Genomic DNA, 25823 nt, shown 5'->3' with positions numbered 1-25823 from the left:
CACTGTTATCAACATATTGACTGATGCAATTCATTGTTTACTGGGAACTAGATATATATAGAACTGCATATCTAATCAGTATATCAACACAGCTGTTCGTATCCAAACCACGTGGCCGACAGTAAAAACGAAAACAACATGACGTAAACACCAGCCTATCGTAGCGCAGTATTCTTGCGGACAATTGACAAGCGAGCCAATGGGATCGGCGTATTTTGCAGACTCGCGCTAACAGCACGAGAACCACGGCCACGTCAGATAATTTCACTGTAGTCAGCGCTAAATTACGGCTGTCTGGAAACTTTCACTGCAACAATGTCCGAAGCTGATGAGAAATACATGAGCAGCCTTGACAAATATAACATAGAGCAGGACAGATATGTGAACGCGAGTCACAGCGGAAAAGGGCGCACGAAGAAAGAGGTGGAGCAAAATCACCACGAGGATCCGAACGGCCATACTCGAAAAACCACTCAGAAACTCATCAACAGCGTTCACAAGTCGCACGAAGTTAATAAGAAATCATGACCGTGTCATCTCTTTGTTAGGTTTGTCTTTTGTCACCCATGTATAATTTTTAAATATGTAAAAATTGTAATAATAATGCATATCCATATCAGGTTTATTTTTATTATTAAGTAAGGTGCCCTGCCTGTTTACGTCAGTGTTTACGACACACCCAAATTCGCGACATTAAACAGTTGTCGATAAACAAAGAAACCTAATAAGGTAGGAGTTTACTTTGGCACTGTCACGTATAAAGAACATTATAAATACTTATAATACATAGTTAGGGTTAGTGACAGTGCCATGGGAAAGTCCTTCCGCGAGGTATGAAGTTTAATTAATAAATGATGTCACAATGACAAAAATGGCAGATCAACACAAGTGTAAAAATGTGCTGCTCTAGCTTTGAAAACCGAAACATCTTAAAAAGGCATTCAAAATATAGATGTGTGTGTAGAGAGGAGTTTCGTGGGTCGACCCCTCCACCCTATGCTCAGAGATTTGGAAAATTATTTATAAAAATACTTTTTTTTCCGGGGGAGCAACTTCTTTCGCCACGGTCAAGATCCCTCCCTGCGTATTTTCTGCACATGCGTCAGAAATATTTACATAGTGTCATTGTCATTTATTTGTATGATTATATAGGCTAAGCTATAAATAAAAACATTGGAATAAAACAATTCATAGAATATTTTTTTTAAACGAAAAGAAAGAACAAAGAAAAGTGATTCAATGAGCAACTTGAAGAATTTGTGTAGATGAATGCCACGACAAGCAGTTCTTTAACTTGGGGTGGCAATCTATCTTCCGTTTGGAGAGTAGTGCCCAGGGCCCCGTTCCGCAAAGCGATCTTAGCCCTAAGATCACCGTAAGTCCACAGTTATCTTATGCACTAGGGTGATCTAAGTGCTAAGATCGCTTCGTGGATAGGGGGGGGAGGGGAGGTAACCACCTTGCTTCCGACGCCTATGCCTGGTGCATTTAATTCTCGTCAAATGCATTCCTTAAATAATGGATAGGGTTAATATACACATGTCGAATTTAGTATATACACAAGAATAAAAAAGTGCAAGGCCTACCTGGGAATATTCAGTATTAAGTCGTATCTAATGCAAGTTATATAGCCTACAATACATCATTTCTAATATTGACATGTTTATAACCTATACACCGACTATATCACATGCAATGCCACGAACAGGTACGGAAAACGACCACTTCGCATATCGCCTATTTAAGCATGAATGTATGACCTAGCTGATTAATTGAATAGTATGCAGAAAAGCCGAACAAGGTGACCTTGGGTGAGCGACAATAACATGACCGATGACAATAGACCACGCGACGTCGGACTAAATCCCTACATGCTCTAGACTAAACAAACTGGTCAATAACATAAACAACCAGTTTTTATTTTAGTTTATTTTGTTCTATTCTATTTTCTCGCATTATTGACACAGGTTTGACACCTAAGATATATAAAATGGCTGCTGCTGCTGCTTATGTTTACAATGATTTCATTGTTTCTCGATAAATCTGATTATTTGTTGGCTTGTCTCTCATTGTTTCTTTCATCCAGGGATTCACGTCCACAGGATAACAGGGTTTCTGTCAGAGTAAAATGGTTATGGAACCATACCCAAATGTTTTTGCAGATTTTACTTTAAAGTTGTCCTTTTGATAAAAGTAATGAATCTTTTATCATTACTGTATGATTTTCTTAACTCTGATCCTAACCTATTTTGTTTCTGGAGGAGGCTCCCAATACCCCCCCCCCCCCCACCCCCCCCCCCCCCCCCCCCCCCCCCCCCCATGTCGACTGCAGTTGCATTCAGCACACGCATTGTAAATATTTAGTACCATAGCGCCATACCCAAAAATGTATTTCTGGCAGAAACCCTTGATATCCCCTTGTTTTCATCCCGTTTGTTTACGAAAATCGGCGACAACTAATGCTTTGTTTACAACTATGAATATAATGAATACAAGTTGACTATAGCGGCCTACAGAAAATAGTGCAATAGAAATTCATCCAAAAATCGCTCTGCTGTCTTATTTAAATTGGGCCTTTTTGTTTTTTTTAATCCTTCTTTTCTTAGCAGGACATATTTCGTTTGAGCTTCTATTAAAATGTAAAAAACAGAAGACCACATTGTACTTCCTATTCCGAGCCCTGTGGGACCTATTCAATAATTTAACAGTAAACATGTCTGAACTTTATTTCAACTTCGGATCCTCTACTATTGTGGACAGTCTTGACCTTCATGGCCTGCTATATCCACAAGGAATGTTATAACCAGTCCGTACAGTGGACCGGGCTACCTGTAGATCGGACCGTCCATCGTGTAGCAAAGGAACGTGGAAATGTCCAGTAAATGTCTTCGTGGGTCAAGGTTAATGAAACTACCGATAATATCTTTAAGACAGCATCTCCTTAATGTATATAATTATCAATGGCGTACCCAGGAAAATATTTTAGGGAGGGGACCAAGAGGAAAATGGCACATGGACCAACTCCCAGAAAAGGGCACTAAAGTGAAAATTTTAAAGAGGCACTTAATTTTAGAAAGTTGGGGGAGGGGACGAATCCCCGGTCTTCCTTGGGCCCGCCCTTCAATATTATTCATACGAGTGGTAACTTCCCTTTAAAAATAAGTGTAGGCCCCAGGGCCGTAGCTAGAATTTGTGTGTGTGTTTTAGGGGGGAGTTGATGATTCTTGAAACGAAAGAGCACGGGAGGCGCAAGACATTAGGGGGTCCCCCCCCCCCCCCCCCCCCCCCAGGAAATACGATACAGCTGGAGCACATTGATTAATTAATCATCGGCTATTGGGTGTCAAACATTTTATAATTCTGACACGTAGTAATTAGAGGAAACCCGCTACATTTTTCCTAATGCAGCAAGGGATATTTTATATGCACGTTCCACACAGACAGGACAGCACATACCACGGCCTTTGATATACCATTTATGAGAGGCTCTGAAATACCATTTTGCAGCCATTTCATGGAGGTTACATACTTTAAACGTCAACCAGTAAACAAAATGACCACCCGCTAGCTACGGCCCTGGTCCCTAATGTCTCCCAAACAAGTTCATGTGTGGGTTCAGCCAATTAAGAGTTCACCGTCTCACATTTGATATTATTTTTAAGACTGGTACTCTCATACAAATACCCGAGCAAGAGGCAAGATATTTTTAAAATACTAGTACATAAAAAATAATACACGTAAACCTCTATTTCGCCGCTGTTGTCTTTAGTACTTGTTGAAAAAGCTTTATCTGGACTACAAAGCTATACATGTTATTTATTTATTTAGTAGTAGTAGTAGTGCCGTGCCGTGCCAAAAAAACACTAGCCACGCGCACACCAACAACAAAACAAAAAACACTCGAAAATGGCTAAGTCGTAGGTCAGTGAACTTGCTAGGTGAGACATTTAAGTACATTGTACTACTAAACAGCACAGGAGCTGTCCGTCCTTACTTTCAGCGTTGATATTGGTGAAGGCGACTACTACATCCTATGTGACCTAGATGAAGAATGGTGCGTCACAGGAGCTGTCCGTCCTTACTTTCAGCGTTGATATTGGTGAAGGCGACTACTACATCCTATGTGACCTAGATGAAGAATGGTGCGTCACAGGAGCTGTCCGTCCTTACTTTCAGCGTTGATATTGGTGAAGGCGACTACTACATCCTATGTGACCTAGATGAAGAATGGTGCGTCACAGGAGCTGTCCGTCCTTACTTTCAGCGTTGATATTGGTGAAGGCGACTACTCCTATGTGACCTATGTGACCTAGATGAAGAATGGTGCGTCACAGGAGCTGTCCGTCCTTACTTTCAGTCCTTTTTCAGCGTTGATATTGGTGAAGGCGACTACTACATCCTATGTGACCTAGATGAAGAATGGTGCGTCACAGGAGCTGTCCGTCCTTACTTTCAGCGTTGATATTGGTGAAGGCGACTACTACATCCTATGTGACCTAGATGAAGAATGGTGCGTCACAGGAGCTGTCCGTCCTTACTTTCAGCGTTGATATTGGTGAAGGCGACTACTACTACATCCTATGTGACCTAGATGAAGAATGGTGCGTCACAGGAGCTGTCCGTCCTTACTTTCAGCGTTGATATCGGTGAAGGCGACTACTATATCCTATGTGACCTAGATGAAGAATGGTGCGTCACAGGAGCTGTCCGTCCTTACTTTCAGCGTTGATATTGGTGAAGGCGACTACTACATCCTATGTGACCTAGATGAAGAATGGTGCGTCACAGGAGCTGTCCGTCCTTACTTTCAGCGTTGATATTGGTGAAGGCGACTACTACATCCTATGTGACCTAGATGAAGAATGGTGCGTCACAGGAGCTGTCCGTCCTTACTTTCAGCGTTGATATTGGTGAAGGCGACTACTACATCCTATGTGACCTAGATGAAGAATGGTGCGTCACAGGAGCTGTCCGTCCTTACTTTCAGCGTTGATATTGGTGAAGGCGACTACTACATCCTATGTGACCTAGATGAAGAATGGTGCGTCACAGGAGCTGTCCGTCCTTACTTTCAGCGTTGATATTGGTGAAGGCGACTACTACATCCTATGTGACCTAGATGAAGAATGGGGCGTCACAGGAAGAAAATTGAAGTGGATCCGTTTTAAATGCTTTAAAATGTAGTCGATCTTGAAGTAAGCAGGGACGACTGCAGTGCCTTGCTAGTAGGGAAGGGGGTGCGACGTCCCCCCCCCCCCCCCCCCCAAAAGGCGACTACTGTCTTCCAGGGTACCTTAACATATTGCACCTTTCCCACTAAAAACGAAATACATTCATTATAGTCACGTGTTCAGCACTTGATTTTAGCAGCACTTTCATGTTTGGGTAGGGGTGTAGTCCCTAAGACCTATTCTCCATACCCCCCCCCCCCCCCCCCCCCCCCCCCCCCTCCGATCTGCGCCTGACCAACACCATCTAAATTAAGACTGGCCCAAGTTCAAGTTCAGCCAGCGAATGTTTCGTTAACGTTTGCGAACTATTTGGTTGGTTCTCGACGTGGTCATTTGGTTTAACGTGAAGCGCATAAACCAGTCTAGCGGAAGTTTGTTCTGCTAAACGCAAGCCAAGAGTTGTATCCAACTTTAATCAACGGTCACAAGTTGTATTTTGTTTATGGGTATGAATCTTACGTTGTAATCATTTTCTTCTACTTTCAGTGTTCACTCAAATAAAGGACCCGGCCCAAGGACGAGATTAATGATAACGTGATTTGAGTTATAGTGCTACTTAACAAGTCAAACGGACTGAAATTGCCACAAGATAGTGTTGTTCAGAAAGGACTGATCTTGAGCTGTTTCGTGGATTGCAATACCTTGCTTCTCCATTATAATATTGCCGTTTAAATGTGGATTTATTCTGCACATTGTTTAATGTTTTGATGCATTTTTTTGTTGTATTTTGTACAAATAAATAGTCATAAAATATATTACATTTTAATTTTTGTTTTATTGACCCTAATTCAATGTATTTCTGTTCCAGTTCTTCTACACGCAGACGCCACACGCAGTTAAGCACTCACCACAATTACCACGCACTTGTCATACAACACACACGCACCCACAGATATTAAATATTATACTAACGGTGTACTTTTTTTTCTTGTTACACACGGTGTAGGTTTTCCTTGTATTGTTTTACCGGACTGTTAAATGAATAACAAGTCATAAGTTGGTGATGTAGTTTCTATTTTCCTTCCAACATGAAACATGATTAACAAGTTAACAACATCGTGATACAGATATATAAGTATTAACTCCTGGGTGAATGACACACGGGTCTCCCGACACTGACTGGGAACCCCAAAGGAATGAACAGTAGAACTGTCCTCCCTGGATATCCCCTTTGGTTTCTCTGGGTCTATATCGTTCCATGTATAGAAAAACGAATATTGATAAGATACATATATTTATTGACGCGTATTTGCCATAGGTTATAGTCGTTAGCTGTTGAGCGACAATTACAATCGGTGTTCTTGATTGCTGTAATTTAGTTTAGTTAAACATTAACTGGACATTGCTAACCCCTAATTAACTAAAGATTAAGCTATTGCATGAATGGCCGGTAACAGAATAACAATTAATTGAATCGTGCTCCACTATGACGATACAATTCGTGCCCTGTACACTAGCACGCCTAAAGAGTGATGGCTACCATCTATCCTACCCATCCAGAACTGCGACTGGGGGGGGGGGGGGGGGGGGGGGACATTCGGGAAAACTATATGTGGGACAGACCGACTGAAGGACGGAGATAAAACCTATAGCCATACTATCGTAATATTCACAAGTGGACTAGTGTTAAAGGGACAGACCCTAGTTTCAGCACATTCAAAATGCACACTAAGTTTGGTTAATCTACAAACCTGTAACTCATTTTGATAAAGCTACAATAAAGTGAAACATGAGTTTGTGACTTTAAAATGTTGAAATAGTCTCTAAAATAGATTAAAACTCGACTCCATAACTGTTACTTCTCAGACGCACGTGCATTTTAAAACATATGAGAAATACATTTTGTAATATTAAAAACACCAGGATGACCAAAACCACTTCGAATGTACGGAAATGGATAATCTAAACAATAAAATCTAAGTAAAGTATGATTTCAGTTATCAAAAACGTCTCTAATAGTATTTTATTTTTAAAGAAATGTCTTAGTATTTAAAAACTAGGGTATGTCCCTTTAATCTAGTATTTCATATGACTCGAACCACAACTGCAAAATTCACAGATGGGATTTGTTCTGTTTAATGAAACCACTAGAGCACATTATTCATCGGCTATTGGATGTCAACAATTTGGTAATGTTTACATATATATATAGTCTTAGAGAGGAAACCCGCTACATTTGTCCATTAGTAGCAAGGGATCTTTTGTACTGACTATTCCACAGTCAGAATTAAACATGCCACGGCCTTTGAAATACCAGTTGTTGTGAACTGGTTGGAACGAGAAATTGCTCAATGGGCTCACCGACGGGTATCGATTCTAGACCGACAGCGCATCGAGCGAGCACATTACCACTGGACTACGTCCTGCCCTTTCTAATCATCCAGAAATCTTCCTCCACAAGACTCATGTCTGTTGCAAAGTGCAAATGAAAATATCCCTTGCTGCTAATGGAAAAATGTATCGGGTTTCTTCTGAAGACTACGTGTCAGTATGACCAATGTCTGATATCCAATACCCGATGATTAATTAAAGTGCTATAGTGGTGACGTTGAGCAAACCAAACTTAACTAAAGTCTCAGAATTAAAAAGAAACTGATGAATTGGCATGTAACTACATATAATGAATAAACTTAAAATTCATATTTATAAAACCATTGTTACGTTTTTTGATTGATTTATTTTTAGTGTAAACAAGCATTCTGCGAGTAGGCCTACTGCTAAAGCAATATACATGTCCTCTATCGGGCGCAACCGATTTTCGTATCTCCTAAATTCATGAGTCATATCTCTGTGAAAAATGGGTAAATTGCCATGAAAGTTGAACTTGATCTGCAACAGTACATACTAAAGCTATATACAAAAGTTCAACTCAACATCTTCAGTCATTGCAAAACAAGTCTGGAAAACAATTTTTCATATCTCCTAACTTCAGCGGTCATAACTCTGTCAAAAATGGGTAAATCGCTATGAAAGTCAATTTTGATCTGTATGATAAAGCTATGCAAAAAACTGTATCTGAATATTTTCAGGCTTTGCAAAAACAAAACAAAAACTCTGTAAAACTATGTTTGTATTGCCTAAGTTCAAGGGGTATGTGAAAAATAGGTAAAATGCCACGAAAGTAAAACCTGATCTGTAAAAGAACATGATAAAGCTGTATACAAAATTTCAGCTCAATAGCTTGAGGCATTGCAAAAACAAGTGCAATGTTTTCATATCTCCTAACTTCAGGGGCCATAACTCTGTCAAAATGGGTAAGTCGTTATGAAAGTCAAACTGGGTCTAATAAAATGTCAGCTCAATATCTCAATGCATTGTGAAAAAGAAAACCATCCGGAAAGCCATATATGGGTCAGATGGGCGGGCGGACGGACGGACAGTCAGAAGGACAAAGGTGAAACCTATAGTCCCCTCCAGTTGGATCAGTAGGAAACCAATAACAATATTTTTGTTCACAAATTATCATGAAGTTGCAAATATTTATGATACAGGTGTGAAGGCAAGTGATGGAACAGCCAGAAAAAGCACGCGCATATCTATCTATCTATATATATAATATATATATATATATATAAAGTTTTTGTGACATGGATTGTTTGGAGTAATAAATTTGTGAATGGATTTATGGATGTAAACCAGAGAAAATGTGCATGAAACAGCTCAAAGAAATGCAACCAAGCAGTTGTTGCAGCGATTGCATGCTTTGTGCAAGAAACATGAAATATTCGGCAGAAATCCTGTCCAGTGTTCACCATAAAAGGCCAGACATTCAGTCGCAAATCATTGCCACTCTGTGCAGCCTTCAGAAGTCCAGAAGTCAGAAAAACACCATTAGTGAACTGTTTGATGCAATTTCGTCATGCCACGTCTCAGTAAAAATGACAGATGGCGAGTCATAGGGATGCTTGAATCTGGGACCTCGCAGAGTGATGTCGCACGTCAATTCAACGTCCACAGAAATACCATATGGCACTTATGGCAACGATATCAACAAAACAACCAGGTCAGGGACCGTCCCCGTAGCGGCCGACCACCCATGACAATCCCTCGCCAAGACACATGGATCCGAACCACGCACCTACGAAACAGATCCTTCCTCAAATTTGGAATAGCATTCCCAGGAACTTTCTCCAGCGTTTAGTGGCCTCAATGAGACGACGGTGCCAGGTCTGTATCAATGCTCAAGGTGGACACTCGCTACTGCCTGTTAGAACTTCGCCCTGGACCCCCTCTAGTGGTGTGGCTCATTTGCATATGGCAGGTGCGCCCTATTCATGGACTATTGCTCGTTTCCATACCTTCGGACATTTCTCTTTCCATGTTATAACGTTGTATACACGGCAGTAAAAACTTATCATCAATTATCTTTATCTTTTGTATGTCACAATAACCTTTTTTTTACATATATATATATATATATATATATATATATATATATATATATATATATATATATATATATATATATATATATATATATATATATATATATATATATATATATATATATATATATATATATATATTATATACTCTTCAAAAGAAGAAACGCAAAACCACATTGTCGTAACATTTGGAGAATTGATTTAATTATTGAATGGTGAGTCCGATAATTACCAAATGTTGCAGGATTGTTCACAGTTCACTCTAGTCCATTGTGAGTAAGTGATAGGACACACCACCAAGGTCAAGGTCATCTGGAGTCAATACCGGGTGTGGCCTCCGCGTTTGTTGACAACTGCCTGGCACCGCCTGCCCATTGAAGCAACCAGAGTACGGATGACGTCCCGGGGGATGATGGCCCACTCGGCCTGCAAGGCTGCTGCCACCCCGGGCAGGGTCTGGGGCTGTGGTTGTCGCTGTCGGAGGCGTCGGTCCAACTCGTCCCATAGATTCTCAATTGGGTTCAAATCCGGTGATATCGATGGCCAAGGAAGGACATTAATGTTGTTGTTCTGTAGGAAAGCCGTTGTGAGACGTGCTGTGTGAGGCCTGGCGTTGTCATGTTGGAACACTGCGTTGGCGTTGGCCATAACTGGAACGATGTGTGGCCGGAGGATCTGGTCAATGTAGCCCTGTGCATTCAGGTTGCCCTGCACGTGGACCAGGTCAGTTCTGCCAGTGTGTGAGATGGCTGCCCACACCATGACACTACCCCCGCCGAATCTGTCCACTTCCTGCACGCAGTTTGCTGCATAACGTTCACCACGACGCCTATACACGCGACATCTTCCATCATGACGTCGGAGCAGAAATCGGGACTCGTCACTGAACCACACCTGTCTCCATCGCAGTTGAGGCCATTGTCGATGAATCTGGCACCACTGCAGTCGGAGTCGACGGTGTTGTGGTGTTAAGATGACACCTCGAACTGGACCACTGGCACGAATTCCTACCTCACGTAGGCGGTTCCGTACGGTCTGGTCGGATATCCTGCGCAAACCTGGTATTGCTGCGGCTGTGGAGGTGGCAGTAGTCAATCGTTCCCGAAGGTGGCGTACCCGGATGTAGCGGTCCTGCCCGGGGGTAGTGACCCGTGGTCGACCGGATCTAGGGAGGTCACGTTTTGATCCATGTTGCTGGTAACGGTCCCACAGTCTGGAGATGGTGCTTGGGGACACATGGAATGCCCTGGCAACGGCCGTTCTGGATTCGCCTGCGTCTAGTCGGCCGATGGCATTGTTTCTCTGCGGTTCACTGAGACGTGGCATATCCTGGATTGTCAACTGTCGGCCAGATACAGAGGCCAGGCAAGCGAACACCCTGCACTTTTATACTGTCGGTGTTCATGTTGCACGTGCAGACAACGCACGTGCAGTGGTGACATGGTTTGCACGTGGCTGCGTTTTTGCGAATATTCACATTTTGGAACTTTATTGTACAGTAGCTGCGTTTTATCGAATGTAACCGTGGGAATGTGTTTGGGACATGCAATGACCTTATATTCACAAAGCATGAACCGGTAGGAAACATAAAATCGGAGTTATAACCCATTTGTATCCTTTTGCGTTTCTTTTTTTGAAGAGTATATTATATTATATTATATTATATTATATTATATTATATTATATTATATTTATATATATTATATATATAATTATATAAAATATATAAACGTCTTCACCCCTGTATTAAAAAGAAGATTTAATCTATGTACTTTGATGATAATTTGTTTTAAAAAAAACTTTTTATTTATACACATTTTTTAAAGAAAAATGTTATGAGAGTTGGTAGGGGTCTCAAACGTAATAATATGCTTTTATGGATTTTAGCATTATTGAATATATTGTTATATGCCAATTCATCGGTTTCCCTTTGACGTAAACGGGCTATAATAGTTTTATAAAAACTAATTTTTAACCCATGTCCTAAAAGAAAGGAATGTTTGTTTAATAACATCCGGTCACTGCTTAGTGGGTTTAGGTGTTTTATCGCTATAACTGATTACATCTGACCTCTGAGAATGGTCGATCTTATATCCCAGCTCAGGGGTGTTAGGCTAATTGGACTGGAGTGGACTGATTGTTTAACGTGCACATTCAGAACAAGCTGTTGTTGCGCACGCCTGTCCTGGGCACAGGTACCGGCCTCGGTCGGTTTCTCTGTCCAGGACAGAAGGTTGGGCTAATATACAGCTTCCATTTAAGTAGATGCATGTAACCCCCTCTGCAAACAATCCACGAATCGCTTTGTTTTGAAGCTTTGTGTTTTAAAAACACACAAATGCATTCCTATCGTAGAAGGATTTTAAACTTTGGTCAGTAGGTTGGGCATATTTATTTATTTCAACTTATTTTTGTGCTTTTTTCCAATTAAGATTCAAACACGCTGTCCTGGGCACACCCCACAGCTATCTGGGCTGTGTGTCCAGGACAGTGGCTTAGTTGTTAGTTGGTTAGCGGTTAGTGAGAGAGAGAAGAAGGTGTAGTAGCCTTACACCTACTCATTGAGCCCTTAAGAACTCGTGGGTTGGCTGCGAATCATGTACCTATCAGCCTGTAATCCGATGGCTTAACCACTGCGCCACCGAGGCCGGTGTTGGGTATAAATAAAAACAATGATTAAACATGTCACTCAAAAATAGCACAGAAAGGTGTTCCAGTTGTTTTGGGTCTTTTTTATTTAGCCAGGCGCGTGCGCGAGGTGTGTGTGTGTGTGGGGGGGGGGGGGGGGTGTTTGGGGTCAACCCCCCCCCCCCCCCCCCCCCCCTGCTCAAGGCGAATTTTTTTGTTTGTCAGAAAGCAGCTCGGCTAGCCAGCAGAAAACACCTCAGAATAGCCCTAGAAGGGGTCAATTTTTCAACATTTTCGGGGGGGGGAGGGCTCCCCAGACCTCCCGCCACGGGCTTCGCGCCTGCGGCTCTCGCGGTGTCCGGCTTCGCCAGACACCTCGACCCCCCCCCCCCCCCTGCAAAATTTCCTGCGCACGCCCCTAATCGCGCGTTTTAAATTAGATATTTTTTCTACCATTTTTATACCAAAGTTGACAAACGTAGGCTACGTATATGAGGGAATGGAATGCATAGCCTCCTTCCATGCAGCCTTGGCTATAATGACTCGGACATTATATGGTGTAAGTCAAATCATAGTGTTTAACGTACACATTCAGAACAAGCTGTTTTAAGGCATGCCTGTCATGGGCACTGGTGCCGGCCTCGGCAAAGCGTTCGCTTGATGCGCGGTCGGTCTAGGATCGAACCCCGTCGATGGACACACTGGGCTATTTCTCGTTCCAGCCAGTGCACCATGACTGTTATATCAAAGGCCGTGGTATGTACTATCCTGTCTGTTTGGTGGTGCATATAAAAGATCCCTTGCTGCTGATCGAAAAGAGTAGCTCATTAATTGGCGACAGCGGGTCTCCTCTCTCAATATATGTGTGGTCTTTAACCATGTGTCCAACGCCATATAACCGTAAATAAAATGTGTTGAGTGCGTCGTTAAATAAAACATTTTCTTTCCTTTCCGTCCAGGACAGGAAAGGGTGAGGAGGGAGGGAGAGGTGACCGCCCGGTTTGGTAGTTGCAAGGGATCACCAGTAGTCCGACCTCGAGTTGGTTTTGATAGATAAGATAAGATAAGATAAGATAAAATTTATTGCATTTAAACATTTCACATGGGAACAGAGTGCACAAAATAACATTAGAAAGTTGCAATATCAACAAACAATTAATGACTATATTTTTACATACATGTATGTCACTACTACAGTCTATTCATTATATTGGAAAACCAACTTGAAAATAACACCTATGTTGGCTGGGTCCTGATTTTTCATAATAAAAATAAACTGCTCTTTGGGTGTCATATTTAAAAATGAAGGGTTGTAGTTGGAGATAAAATGAAATAACTTTGACCGCTGATACTTATATTTTGATGCTATGGAAGTTGGAATGTCCCGTAGGATTAATGTCAAATGGAAAAGGTGCGCAATATGGTTCAAACTAGCAAAAACTAAATACATACAAAAACGGACTCAGTTTGTATATAACGGTTTCGCTTTATTAGCTGGAGTCCAAAAAGCCTTTAAAGAATGAGTACGTGTATATTAAAAACAAAATTGTATTTTTTTGCTTATTTGTTTCAGGCTCGGCGGAGCGGGGAGGGGGGCTGGGGGGCGCTCTAGTCACTTCCTAATAATTTTGAATTAAAATATTATTGCCAGATATGAAGTTTACTTGTAGAATGCAATAAACTGTATGTCAGGACATCTAGTTTTCAAACTTTTACCGGGAGAGCATACCCCCGAACTTCACAGAAACATTGCTTTGCGCCCTCATCTCAGTAAGCCCCCCCCCCCCCCCATGTCTGCTTGCTTCCGCCGTGTCTGAGTTTGTTTTATTTTTTTATTTAGTCATGCAGCATATTTCAAAACAGCATTTCGAACAACTGCGAATTTGGCAAAATAGAAAATAATTAAACGTTGTCTGCCGGGGTTTTGTCACCAGGATGACTGCCACTTCCAAGAACGATACATCTTTCCTGCTTTTCCCGCATGTGGACTGCCACTCCAAGATTGGTTAGACAAAATCTAAATCTGCACAAAACAGCCAGAATTCAATGGGAATTTAAACAGTTGTGTTGAATTGCACTCATAAATCACTGTCCAAACAGTGAAGATATCAGAGGATCGTGAAACATTCTGTGTCTGTCTGTCTGGGGCGGGACGTAGCCCAATGGTACAGCGCTCGCTCGATGCGCGGTCGATGTGGGATCGATCCCCGTCGGTGGGCCCATTGGACTATTTCTCGTTCCAGCCTGTGCACTACGACTGGTATATCAAAGACCGTGGTATGTGCTATCTTGTATGTGGGATGGTGCATATAAAAGATCCTTTGCTGCTTATCGAAAAGAGTAGCCCATGAAATTGCGACAGCGGGTTTCCTCTCTCAATATCTGTGTGGTCCTTGTCCATATGTCTGCAGGGGCGTGCGCAGGAAATTTTGCAGGGGGGGGGGGGAGTCGAGGTGTCTGGCGAAGCCCGTGGCGGGGGGTCTGGGGGGATATGAAATTGTTTTTTCGCCTTGAACAGAGGGGGATTTCGACCCCAACCCCCCCCCCCCCCTCCCGCGCACGCGCCTGGTCTGACGCCATATAACCTTAAATAAAATATGCTGAGTGCGTCGTTAAATAAAACATTTCCTTCCTTCTCTTACTCTTTTTGCGTCGCAGGATCGAACCACCTCGGTGGATCTATTCACCTAATTGAGTTGCCCCCCCCCCCCCACCCCCTGTTTCAACCAGTGCACCACAACTGATCAAAGGTCGTGGTATGTGCTTTTCTGTCTGTGAGCAAGTGCATATAAAAGATCCCTTGCTGCATTAGAGAAAATGTTGCGGGTTTCCTCTGTCAGAATTACCGAATGTTTGACATCCAATAGCCTATGATTAATTACTCAATGTGATCTAGTGATGTCGTTAAACAAAAGAAACTAACTCTTTATCTCTTATCTCTCTAGCGCAGGTGGGTTCAACTTCATACGCACCCAACTATCCCCCCCCCCCCCCCCCCCCCCCCGACAGGCTTGAATTACCAGGGTGTGACACTGCGAATAACGTGTTAATTTAAACCACATTTTGAGTTATATGATAGTGTATGTTTTGTTTGCTTACTCTTACTTTTAGGTTATATTCCTTCGGTATTATAAACTTATAGATTGTTTCCAGTCCCCTCAGTAGGCCTAGCATGGGAACCAAGCAGTAATCTACTGTTGAGGTAGGCCCCTACGTGCCTTGAACAGCGTACTTGAACCATTCTAAATAAAAAGGTTATCATTATAATGACATACGAGCAAAATAGCTGAATGTTCTAATTTCTCCCCACTTTTGTTACATATATTCTTATTTAGTTATTAGTTATTATTATTATATATTATCACAATCTAATTAAAATTAGCTCCACTGGTTAATAACTGGTAGACCAGTAGAGCTAATTTTAATCAGATTGTATATTGGTCACTATTTTTATTTATTTATTTATTTATCATCATATTGATAATCATTATGTTGGGGTCATTGTTTCGGAAAAAACTCGCGTCCTAATTTTAAACACGCCAAACGTAACCTCGTTTTGAAAACAAAACGGAAGTTATCTCGGATTTCATTGCCCGAAAGACAAAGTATCGTAGAAGTGGGACTACGATGATGTGAAATCAAGATATTGTGGCTATCTAGATGCGACTGGGGCTCTATCTTCGTACACATTCGCTGTAGCTTGCACAACTATTCCGGTGGCTAGATTTTTAGTTATCAGTTCGTACCAGGTAACGTGGGACATTGATCGGTAAATCGGCGTGTGTGTGACTGTCACACGATCAAGTGAACATTACGTTGCCCTCAAAGTCCTCGGCTCTGTGACATGTATTCCATTGATCAGGGCGAACGAAAGTAACTGGTACACCAGATCGATTTTCGTTACAGTTGAATCGTCGTTTTTGGCTGTTAAATACTTGGATTACACATGGTCATGAACCAGCCCTATCAGCGTGTGAAAGGGACTAAAGATTTTGTGTTAATTTTGAGTCTTGACCGAGCTGGAAGTGTAATGAATTGATGTGTTCAGAAGATGTTAAGCATGAATGGACTAAAAGTTGGAAAATACATACCAAACAGCACCATTAAGACTGACCCACTGACCAGTACCTACACTATACAGAACAACATTGGCAGGTATGTATTATTACATCTAGCATTTGTTCATATATCTATAAAACAATCATAAAACTTTCCTGCCAGAGAGAGGGGTCACCCGAAATATGCCAAAAACCCGGTTTTTGGCATATTTACAATCAAAAAACCTTTTTGCAATCAAAAAACCTCACAAAAACCATAATTATGCCAAAATCGTATCCAATAAGGGTTTTTTATATACTTTATTGGCAGTTTATCAATATTATATGATTTACAATTTATATGAAGCACAAATGTTGTTGTCAGTCCTAAACATATGCATACCACCGTTTCCGCCTTGTTTGTAAAATGCGGTTTTTAGGATTTTAGGGTCCGACTATTTACTCCCAAGATACCACACGTTTTTGTATTGGTGTACTCCCTGGGTGTATTGATATGCTGTTTATATTAGTTTTATTAGTAAACGTTAACAGAATATAAATATAAACCTTTATACAAATGAATACCTTTGGAATGACATTTGGTGTTTCAGAGACTCTAAAATCACAAACATTTTTAATCTTTCCGGTGTGATCTGTCATGGGTGGCGAATGAGTAGGTCGTCTGTGTATTCACTTCTGATGTTTCATAAAGTGTTTTTCGAACAATAGACAAGCAGACAAAGTATATAAAAAAAACCTTATTGGATACGATTTTGGCAGAATTGATGTTTTTGTGAGGTTTTTTGATTGGGAAATGTTTTTTTTTATTGTAAATATTGTAAAGCGGGTTTTTGGTATATTTAAAAACCCGCTTTACAATATTTACAATAAAAAAACGTCACTAAAGCAATAGCTATTGTAAAGCGGGTTTTTGGTATATTTACACTCAAAAAACTTTTTCCCAAAGAAAAAACGTCACTAAAGCAATAGCTATTGTTCGAAACACACGTGTTAATTGTGATTGGAGCTTCATAAACTCTAAAATCTGTTCGGTCCCGTCTTTTGTGAGGTTTTTTGATTGGGAAATGGGTTTTTTTAGTGTAAATATACCAAAAACCCGCTTTACAATATTTACACTCAAAAAACCTTTTCCCAAAGAAAAAACGTCACTAAAGCAATAGCTATTGTTCGAAACACACATGTTAATTATGATTGGAGCTTCATAAACTCTAAAATCTGTTCTGTCCCACTTTTGTGAGGTTTTTTTATTGGGAAATGTTTTTTTTATTGTAAATATTGTAAAGCGGGTTTTTGGTATATTTACACTCAAAAAAATCTTTTCCCAAAGAAAAAACGTCACTAAAGCAATAGCTATTGTTCAAAACACACGTGTTAATTATTTCGTATAGTACAATCCCGAAAGCTGCTCATCCATTACGTGTAATAATTGTGATGTCTTGGGTGTATTTTTGGGTATCTTGGGAGTAAATAGTCGGACCCTAAAATAAGTCCTGTTCCGCATTTTACAAACAAGGCGGAAACGGACGTATGCATATGTTTAGGTCTGACAACAATATTTGTGCTTCATGTAAATTGTAAATCATATAATATTGATAAACTGTCAATAAAGTATATAAAAAAAACCTTATTGGATACGATTTTGGCATAATTATGGTTTTTGTGAGGTTTTTTGATTGCAAAAAGTTTTTTTGATTGTAATTATGCCAAAAACCGGGTTTTTGGCATATTTCGGGTGACCAAGAGAGAGTGCTTTTAAAATTCTGTAAATCAACACTACAGGTTAATAGTTGTACCCATAATTGGGCCTATAGAGCTGAGCTAGGTTTGTACCCACTCCTGTTAGTCAATGTCTGTGGTAAAACGAATGTTACATTTTTACTCCCATATGCAAACTACGGACAAGATTATTTTACAATATGCCTTCTCTGAATGCACAAGCCTTGAAAAGAAAAATATTGGTTGGCTTCACAAATTATATTATTACATTGGTGAGTTGAATCAAAAACGAAGCACTGTCAATTATCCCATTCATCTTATACATATAATTAAAACTAAGTAACACAATATTTTAAAAGAAAACCTTATAGCTCCAGCCAAAAGAGAGGGATCCAGTAATAAGATGTGAACATACAAATTATATAAACACAATATTTAACTAGAGCCATATTTATTACACTGTATACATCCAGAACACCGTAAAGCTTTTACTAAATTACGTCTCAGTGACCACAAATTAAAAATAGAGGCTGGGCGCCATACAAAACCCTTCACTCCAGTGGAAGAACGTTTATGTGACCACTGCAATGTAATTGAAGATGAATACCATCATATCACAATATGTAAGAAATATAATAGTCAACCTGTCAAATTATATCCATATCTAACTTTCCATAATTACTTATTTACAAGTATGAGTATGCAAGAAAAATTTATATATATTATGCAGAACCAAAATCCAGCCTGTGCTGGTGCGGTATGCAAATTTGTTCACAATTATACATGTAAATTGCCCATAATTAGTCCTTATTTAGTCATTTTGTTTGTTTCTTGTGTATGCATATATTTTGCATCCATTTCCATATGTGGAATGTTTATATGCAATAAAGTTTTTATCTTTTATCTTATCCAGAGTCGTAATCATGTAATGAGTTGCTTTCCAGGCCTGGGGCTCGTTTTGAAAACCCATAGCATCATGCAGGCACATGTATGGGATAACTAACATGAAGGCAGAACATAAAATGTGGGGAAATAAGCATTTACTGATTTAGTTAGAATTCTGGTCAACTCTCCCTAAAACCAACTTGCCCCCTACCAACTCGCCCCAGTATTTGGACAACTCATGACAGTGAAACTCCCCAGTTACAACCACTTATTAAATGTTTTTATATTGTGGAAATTCGAATATCGAATAAACAATGAACTGTCAAGCCTATTTTAATGCCGTTTGTGAGTTTTAAAGGAATGATTAACCTTTAGACTACTGGATTAATTTTTAACAAAAACCACGTTGAGTGGGTACAAGTTTATAATTTTTACTCACATATATTCACTCAAATGTTTCATAAATACATGAAATAAAGTTCATATATGAATCGGTAAGTATTATTTTCGTGTCTTTTTTTTGTAATTTTTATTGTTTTAGATCGGCTAATGGTGGTTAAAATTAGGCAAAAAAAAAAAAAAGTTGCGTTTACTTACGGGCATTTGTGGCCAGCTGTCCAGTATTTATGTCCATTATTCCCGATAACAGTGGTTTTCTGACCAGAATTTTTTTTAAAACCCGAACTACGATTCATATTGCAATATTTGGTAATTTTCGTTGTTGGTAAAACGATCAAATTTATTATTAAATTAGCTGTTACAATCAGCTATCGATCCCTGAAAATTACCGCGACGTGCCGCCATTGTTGTCAAGCGAAAATACTTGCCGAAAACCACTTTTTGAACTCAAAATTTCAAGGTATTTTCATTTGAAAAAATCAAAACAAAAACCACCATTTTGAAAAAAAATCTTTTTTCTTTAATTATATTTCCGTTTCCGGTGAGTGTCGTGTGCAAAACGGCGGGAAATATGAATTGGGGAATGCACTGTATACAGTGTACAGTATATCGACTGACGTGACGTCGGGCGAGATATCTCGCCTGCAGTAGTCAGAAGGTTATGCAAGGCTTTTGGACGCCACTGGTGTGCATATTCAACAACATTTACTGCACATTATTGTTAAACATCTTGGTATATTTAATTCATAAAACGGTAATGATATGAGTTGACTAAACAGTGTAGGGAGAGTTGACCTGCTCCCATTAGTTGCAGTGAGGGTGAAGCCTGAACACTAGCACTTTAGTGAGAGCTCCGGTGGGGTGTTAACGGGGCCTAAAACAGCTGGCCTAAACATATGTAACAGAGGAAACATCAATTGACAATTTAATCATGTTCCACAAAACGATCTTAGCCCTAACAGGGCTTCTAGAATTTCATAAAAATCCACTAGCCATGGGATTTACTAGCCCCACTTTAAATAAATACAATTTTACTAACACCAATAATCAGATATGTCACCTTGAGCTTTAAAATCCTTATATTGGGGTGGAAAGAGAAGGCAGGATATCCATATTTACAAAATATGTAAATTATGTGCATAATTTGACAAGGGTTTTTTCCTCTAGCTGTCAGGCTAGTTATAGTAATTATTGACTAGCCAAACACTGAATATTAATAGCTATGGGAGTGGGGCTACCATAATCTAGAAGCCTTGCAACGGGGTATTGGACATGGTGAACAGGCTCTGATTAAAAATAAAATTATGTTGGCAGACAAAGGAAGGGTAGCATGACCCTGGATCCATACCTGGCTACTGGTATGATAAAAAAACAAAAACAAAAACGTCAACCCTAAAGCCTAGTAAAGGCAGTCCTCCAAAAGGGCAGTATGTGGAAGTGCATGGAGGCATAAAATGAACTCATGAAATCACTGAGCTGTTTGATAATCATCTAGTAAATAATTTTCTGATGCATCAGGTTTCGGTGTAATGCACCTGCGTCTCGTCAACAATTGCTCGTCTGGAAAATGGCCCTATTAATTCTGCTTGCAGGATGTTGAAAGTAGGTTGAACAAAAAAACAAAAATGCAGTGAATGCATAATTAATTTTAATGTTCATAAAAATAGGGCACAGCTGTATGGCCAAGAAAAACCTTCATCTGCCTGCTGCCTTTTTAATTAATTAATGATAGTAGCACTGTTTTAAAATGTCACAAATTCATATTATTATGAACATCTAATTACATACATGTATGTCATATACATCAAGATCAGACAAATTCAGATTTTGAAATATTGTCCCTTATGCAGGGAACATTTTGTTCACTATGCAATTAAGTTTCAGAGATCACTACACAATTAGACTTCAACGTTTTAAAACGATTAATAGCTAATAATTTTTCAAACTGAATGCAAATTTATGTTACTGTTAAATCAAATTTTTTAAAACACAATGTTCCTTGTTGTGCAGGCATATATTACTTTCATTTAAAGTATTGCAATGCCAATACATTTATTGTTAGCCACCACTTAAACCCACCCACCCTTAAACCCCCCTCAACCCCCCCCCCCCCCCCCCCCCCCCCCCCAACCCCAACAACAAGAACAAAACACTATGTTTTGACCGATCAAGTATCATTTTTACTTTACTTAGAGCTAATTGGAACATGCAAAAGACCAATGGATCGTTTGATAGTTTTATATATCGATCTAAAGACATGTGCACTAATATGAAAAAAGAGGCAAATTTTGCCACTCAAACTACACTTTGCGATAATCAATTTTACAAGCAGCTTTTGCTTTTCAATTGTAAGATGAAATTTACATACATGTAGTTTGGTACAACTATTGAGATTAAGAAATTGGTGTGAACTATGATAATGTAACGACCATGATTAAGGCAACCAATATTAAGTTAAATATCACCAAAAAACATTTTAAATCAGTACAAATTTATTGTCTAGAACTGCTTAATTGCTAGCATTTGCTTCAAGACTAAAATGTTAGCAGAATATTGCTTCCCATTCAGCAGTGAGCCTTGCCGTGCACATGTATACATGTGTATGTAGCTACTTACAGGTACTCCAGCTAATTAACAGTGAATCCTTTGTTTGCCTATTTCCATGGACAGGGCAGTGTAAACCACAGCCTTTTATATACCATTGAACCAGTCTTCAAGATTACAAATTTTACCAGTATCCCAGTTGGATACTAACATTTCAAAATGTGGTATCCCATCTGAGAATGTATAGTATCCCACTTAAATGAAATTCATAAATAACATTGCAACAAACTTGGACAACACTGTTACTTAACAGACGACCATTCTTTCAGCGAAAAATAAAAACACAGGATTAAAAAACAACTAACAACATTATATGGTATCCCGGTGGGATACTGGGTTCTCAAAATTAAATTCTGGTATCCACGGGATATTGGGATACCATTAATCTCGGAAACTGCATTCATGAAGTTTAATTTTATTTTATTTTAAATGAACATAGTGATAACAATGCACAGGTTATTCCACAGCCTTTAATGTACCGGAGATGAAGCACTGGTTAGAATGGGAAATAAGAATTATTGCTGTGATGTATTGCACTTAAACAAGTAGCACAGTTGTACTAATGAACTGCATACATGTATCCATGTACTTACATGTAAGTACCAGTACACGTACAGATATGTACAGATATGCATGTACCTACAGCATGTACATTTGTAATATTAGTATAAATACATGTACAGTGTCACTAAATTTAAATCTTGTGTGGCCGGCCCGTTAAGAATGCAATCACTTCATTTGGATATAGTGTTTCTTTTTATGTGGAGAAGCTATGGTCTGAAATTGACTCTGTGTCACAGTCACAGCACAGTGATTCTGTATACAGGTTTACATTAACTCTGTTTGCCAGGAATGTCAGTTTATTACATTCGCTGATTGAGCTACATAAATAAACAGCAGTGCTCTCTGTAAAATCCAGATGTGCAGAACAGCTCGATCCTTGTTTTAAATTTTTCACCTGGAAAATTTATCAGTTGAGCAAAATGAGCAAAATTTTATATTTTCCCTTGAACACTAGACACTTGATGCCCAATTCATCAGTTTGTTTTGTTTAACGGCACCACTAGAGCACATTGATTTATTAATCAATGGGTATTGGATGTCAAATATTTGGTAATTTTTACCTGTAGTCTTAGAGAGGAAACTGGCTACATTTTTTTTATTAGTAGCAATGGATTTTTTATATGTACCATCCCATAGACAGGATAGCACATGCCATGATGACCTTTGATATACAAATCGTGGTGCACTGGCTTGAACAAGAAATAGCCCAATGGGCCCACCGACGGAGATTGATCCTTGACTGACCAGACATCAAGCAAGTGCTTTATCACTGGGCTACATCTTGGTCTCAGTGTTGTTTAAAAAACAAATTTACACATGTAAGTAATTACACTCCGAAAATGTATCTCACCTATATTTTTAGTGAATATCAAATGCAGAATTGACATTCATATATATATAAATAAATGCACTGAGTGCATTGTTAAATAAAAACATTTCTTTTTTCTTGTTGTGAATGTTGAAATATATTTTTTTAAATTTAAAATGTATGCCACAATGATTTCCTTTTCACAGTACATGTATTAATTAATATTATCTTTTAAAATCTGTTAGTTCCAGTTAAATATTATATATACACTGTTCATGAACTACATACGTGTATATTATGTGGATATCTCAAAAATAGCTACATTTGGCAGTAAAGGGTCAAACACTCAACCTAATTCTGGTATCTTTGTTGGTTGAGTTCAGTATGTTATGTTATCAGGTGTTCAGTTTCTAAGATTGATCTCCATTGGTGAAAAGAAAAAGCAAAATGTAGTTTCTTCCTGCTTACATCAGTGTTATCTTCATAATCAGTTCTTTAGCTTTTGTGAGGGTCTATAGCAGGTGCACATGTACAGTCTGTTCATGGTGAACTACTTTCAACATTTGTAACAGTGAGGGATGTGGGCTTTTTCTTCTCCAGTTTTTGTTAAAATCTGATTTCAGCGTTCCTTTGGCAAAATATTTCCCCCCCCCCTTGGTACACATGTACATAAATGTATGTACATATATACATCATGTTTCCAAACTAAAAACTACATATACAGGGATCGATTTTGGCCCACGGCACTACGGCTATTGCCGTAGGTGCCCTTGTTACTGGACGTGGTGCCCCGATAAATTGCACTGTGTCCACGGCCATAAGTAGCCGTGGTTGCCTTCCTTGTGTGCCCTTCTCATGCCTGGTACCAACTAAATTGAACTTTGCAGCATTTGTCACTTGCCGTGTATTCGTCCATAAGAACAGAAATCCAAAGAAATTATTGCCGACTCTCAGACACGCAATTTCGATGGGCGCAGCCATATTGTTATTGTTTACAAGCCACAGATCCGAGAACCACGTGGTCGCCGAGAAGTAACTGCGCAGTCGCTCTATAAAGACTGTTCTGCGCAAGGAAACCTCATCTCTCACTCGCATCAGTGAAAACTTTACAGAAAGTGGCCTTGGTGCCCTACCCTTGAAAGAAATGTTGCCCTTGGTGCCCTGCCCACTGGCCTTGGTGCCCCAAAAAATTCCTCAAAACCAAAATGGCCTTGCCCTGAATTTTTTTTAATTCTACCCCTGCATATATGTCATGTATGTAGTTTTTAGTTTGGAAACAAAATTGTTTCAAACTATTACAATTGTATAAGATATCAAGGCAAACATGTAGTCATGTACACCTGGCCTCTGTCAGAAAATTGCGAGAACGATCATTTCTTTTGCGCCTTTCTCACACAAACCTAATTTTATGTAGCCTATTTTGTTGTGTGCACAAAATTTGTTGCACCATTTACTTCCAAGGATATAACAGGTTGCACAAAAAGGAAATGGGTTACCTGGATTTATTTCTGCGTAACCGATAAATGGGTCATGTAGATTTTCAATTCTCAGAGGTCTGGGTTTACATGCAGTATGTTGGAATATATTTTACAAAATGATATTTTACAAAAATCGGGTGTTGCACTAATGTCAGCATATGCTCCCTACCTATACATACACATGCTCTAAAAACACAAACAACCCAAAACCCTAAATTGTCTCGCAGTTGTTTGGATTGATTTATCTGTATATGACATGCACACATCATGGCTTTGCCATTTAGTGTTTTCGTAGTATAATGTTAATTTGAAACTGCATGTACGTTATCCATGTTGCACATGTTTGTATGTACTTATTAATATTAAATGTTAGCAATATTGACAATTTAACTATAATGAGCATGGGTCAGACTGGTTTGACTCGGCTGTACATGTATCATAAATACATACAGATCTATGTGCACACTCTGTATGTGTCCATATACTGTTTGATATATTAATTTATAGCAAGCACTTCACAGATTGTTTATCAGGAAGTGCACCATCAATTGAAGTAGCCGATTGTCCCAAGCTGGTCGGCGTTCCACTGATTTTGTTTGAAGTGGGCGATTCTCGTCAGTGTTATCGGCTCATTGAACTCTTCGTCTTGCTCTGTATGGGGTATATAGATGTAGGTAGTTGATACCTGTAGACTGAAGAGATCTTGAAAACTAAGTTTATTGCAGTGCGAATGCATAAATTGCTTGGACGAATGTTCATATCTTTCATAGTTGTTGTGTATTAAAGTTGCTCAGTGCGAATTCATATGGTGCTTAAGGTGAGATAAAAATGACATAAATTTGTGTATTATGTTTTTCTGCCAACTGTTTTGTCCTGTGGTTTCGTAGATCAAGGTGCTCACTTTATGTTCTCAACAGGGGTCTCGGACTCTGTTTACCAAAACTATGCAGGCATTTGCATACATGTATGTCATATATATACAGTGTTGAAAATTAGCAGTCGCCGCGACCATTATTGGCTAAGGGTGACTAAGGTTTTTATAAAGGTAGTTCATTGGGCGACCATTG

The 25823-nt window shown here is 39.5% G+C and overlaps 1 protein-coding gene and 1 long non-coding RNA gene across 2 annotated transcripts in view; both read left to right on the top strand.

Annotated features, from left to right (window-relative positions):
- Positions 1-195: 195 nt before the first annotated feature.
- On the top strand, positions 196-5986 carry LOC121381385. Its single transcript, XR_005959077.1, has 2 exons — positions 196-548; positions 5718-5986. It is a non-coding gene; the product is annotated as an uncharacterized LOC121381385 (long non-coding RNA).
- Positions 5987-15843: 9857 nt separating this feature from the next.
- The window catches only part of LOC121380630 (serine/threonine-protein kinase 17A-like), a 61971-nt gene continuing 51991 nt past the window's right edge, over positions 15844-25823 (top strand). The window contains exon 1 of the mRNA XM_041509538.1: positions 15844-16399. Coding sequence (XP_041365472.1) covers positions 16296-16399 — 104 coding nt within the window. The 5' untranslated portion in view covers positions 15844-16295. The remainder of the gene's footprint in view (positions 16400-25823) is intronic.

Source organism: Gigantopelta aegis, chromosome 9, assembly GCF_016097555.1.
Source record: "Gigantopelta aegis isolate Gae_Host chromosome 9, Gae_host_genome, whole genome shotgun sequence".
NCBI classification, from domain to species: Eukaryota; Metazoa; Mollusca; class Gastropoda; order Neomphalida; family Peltospiridae; genus Gigantopelta; species Gigantopelta aegis.
This window is presented reverse-complemented; position numbering and strand designations above follow the sequence as displayed.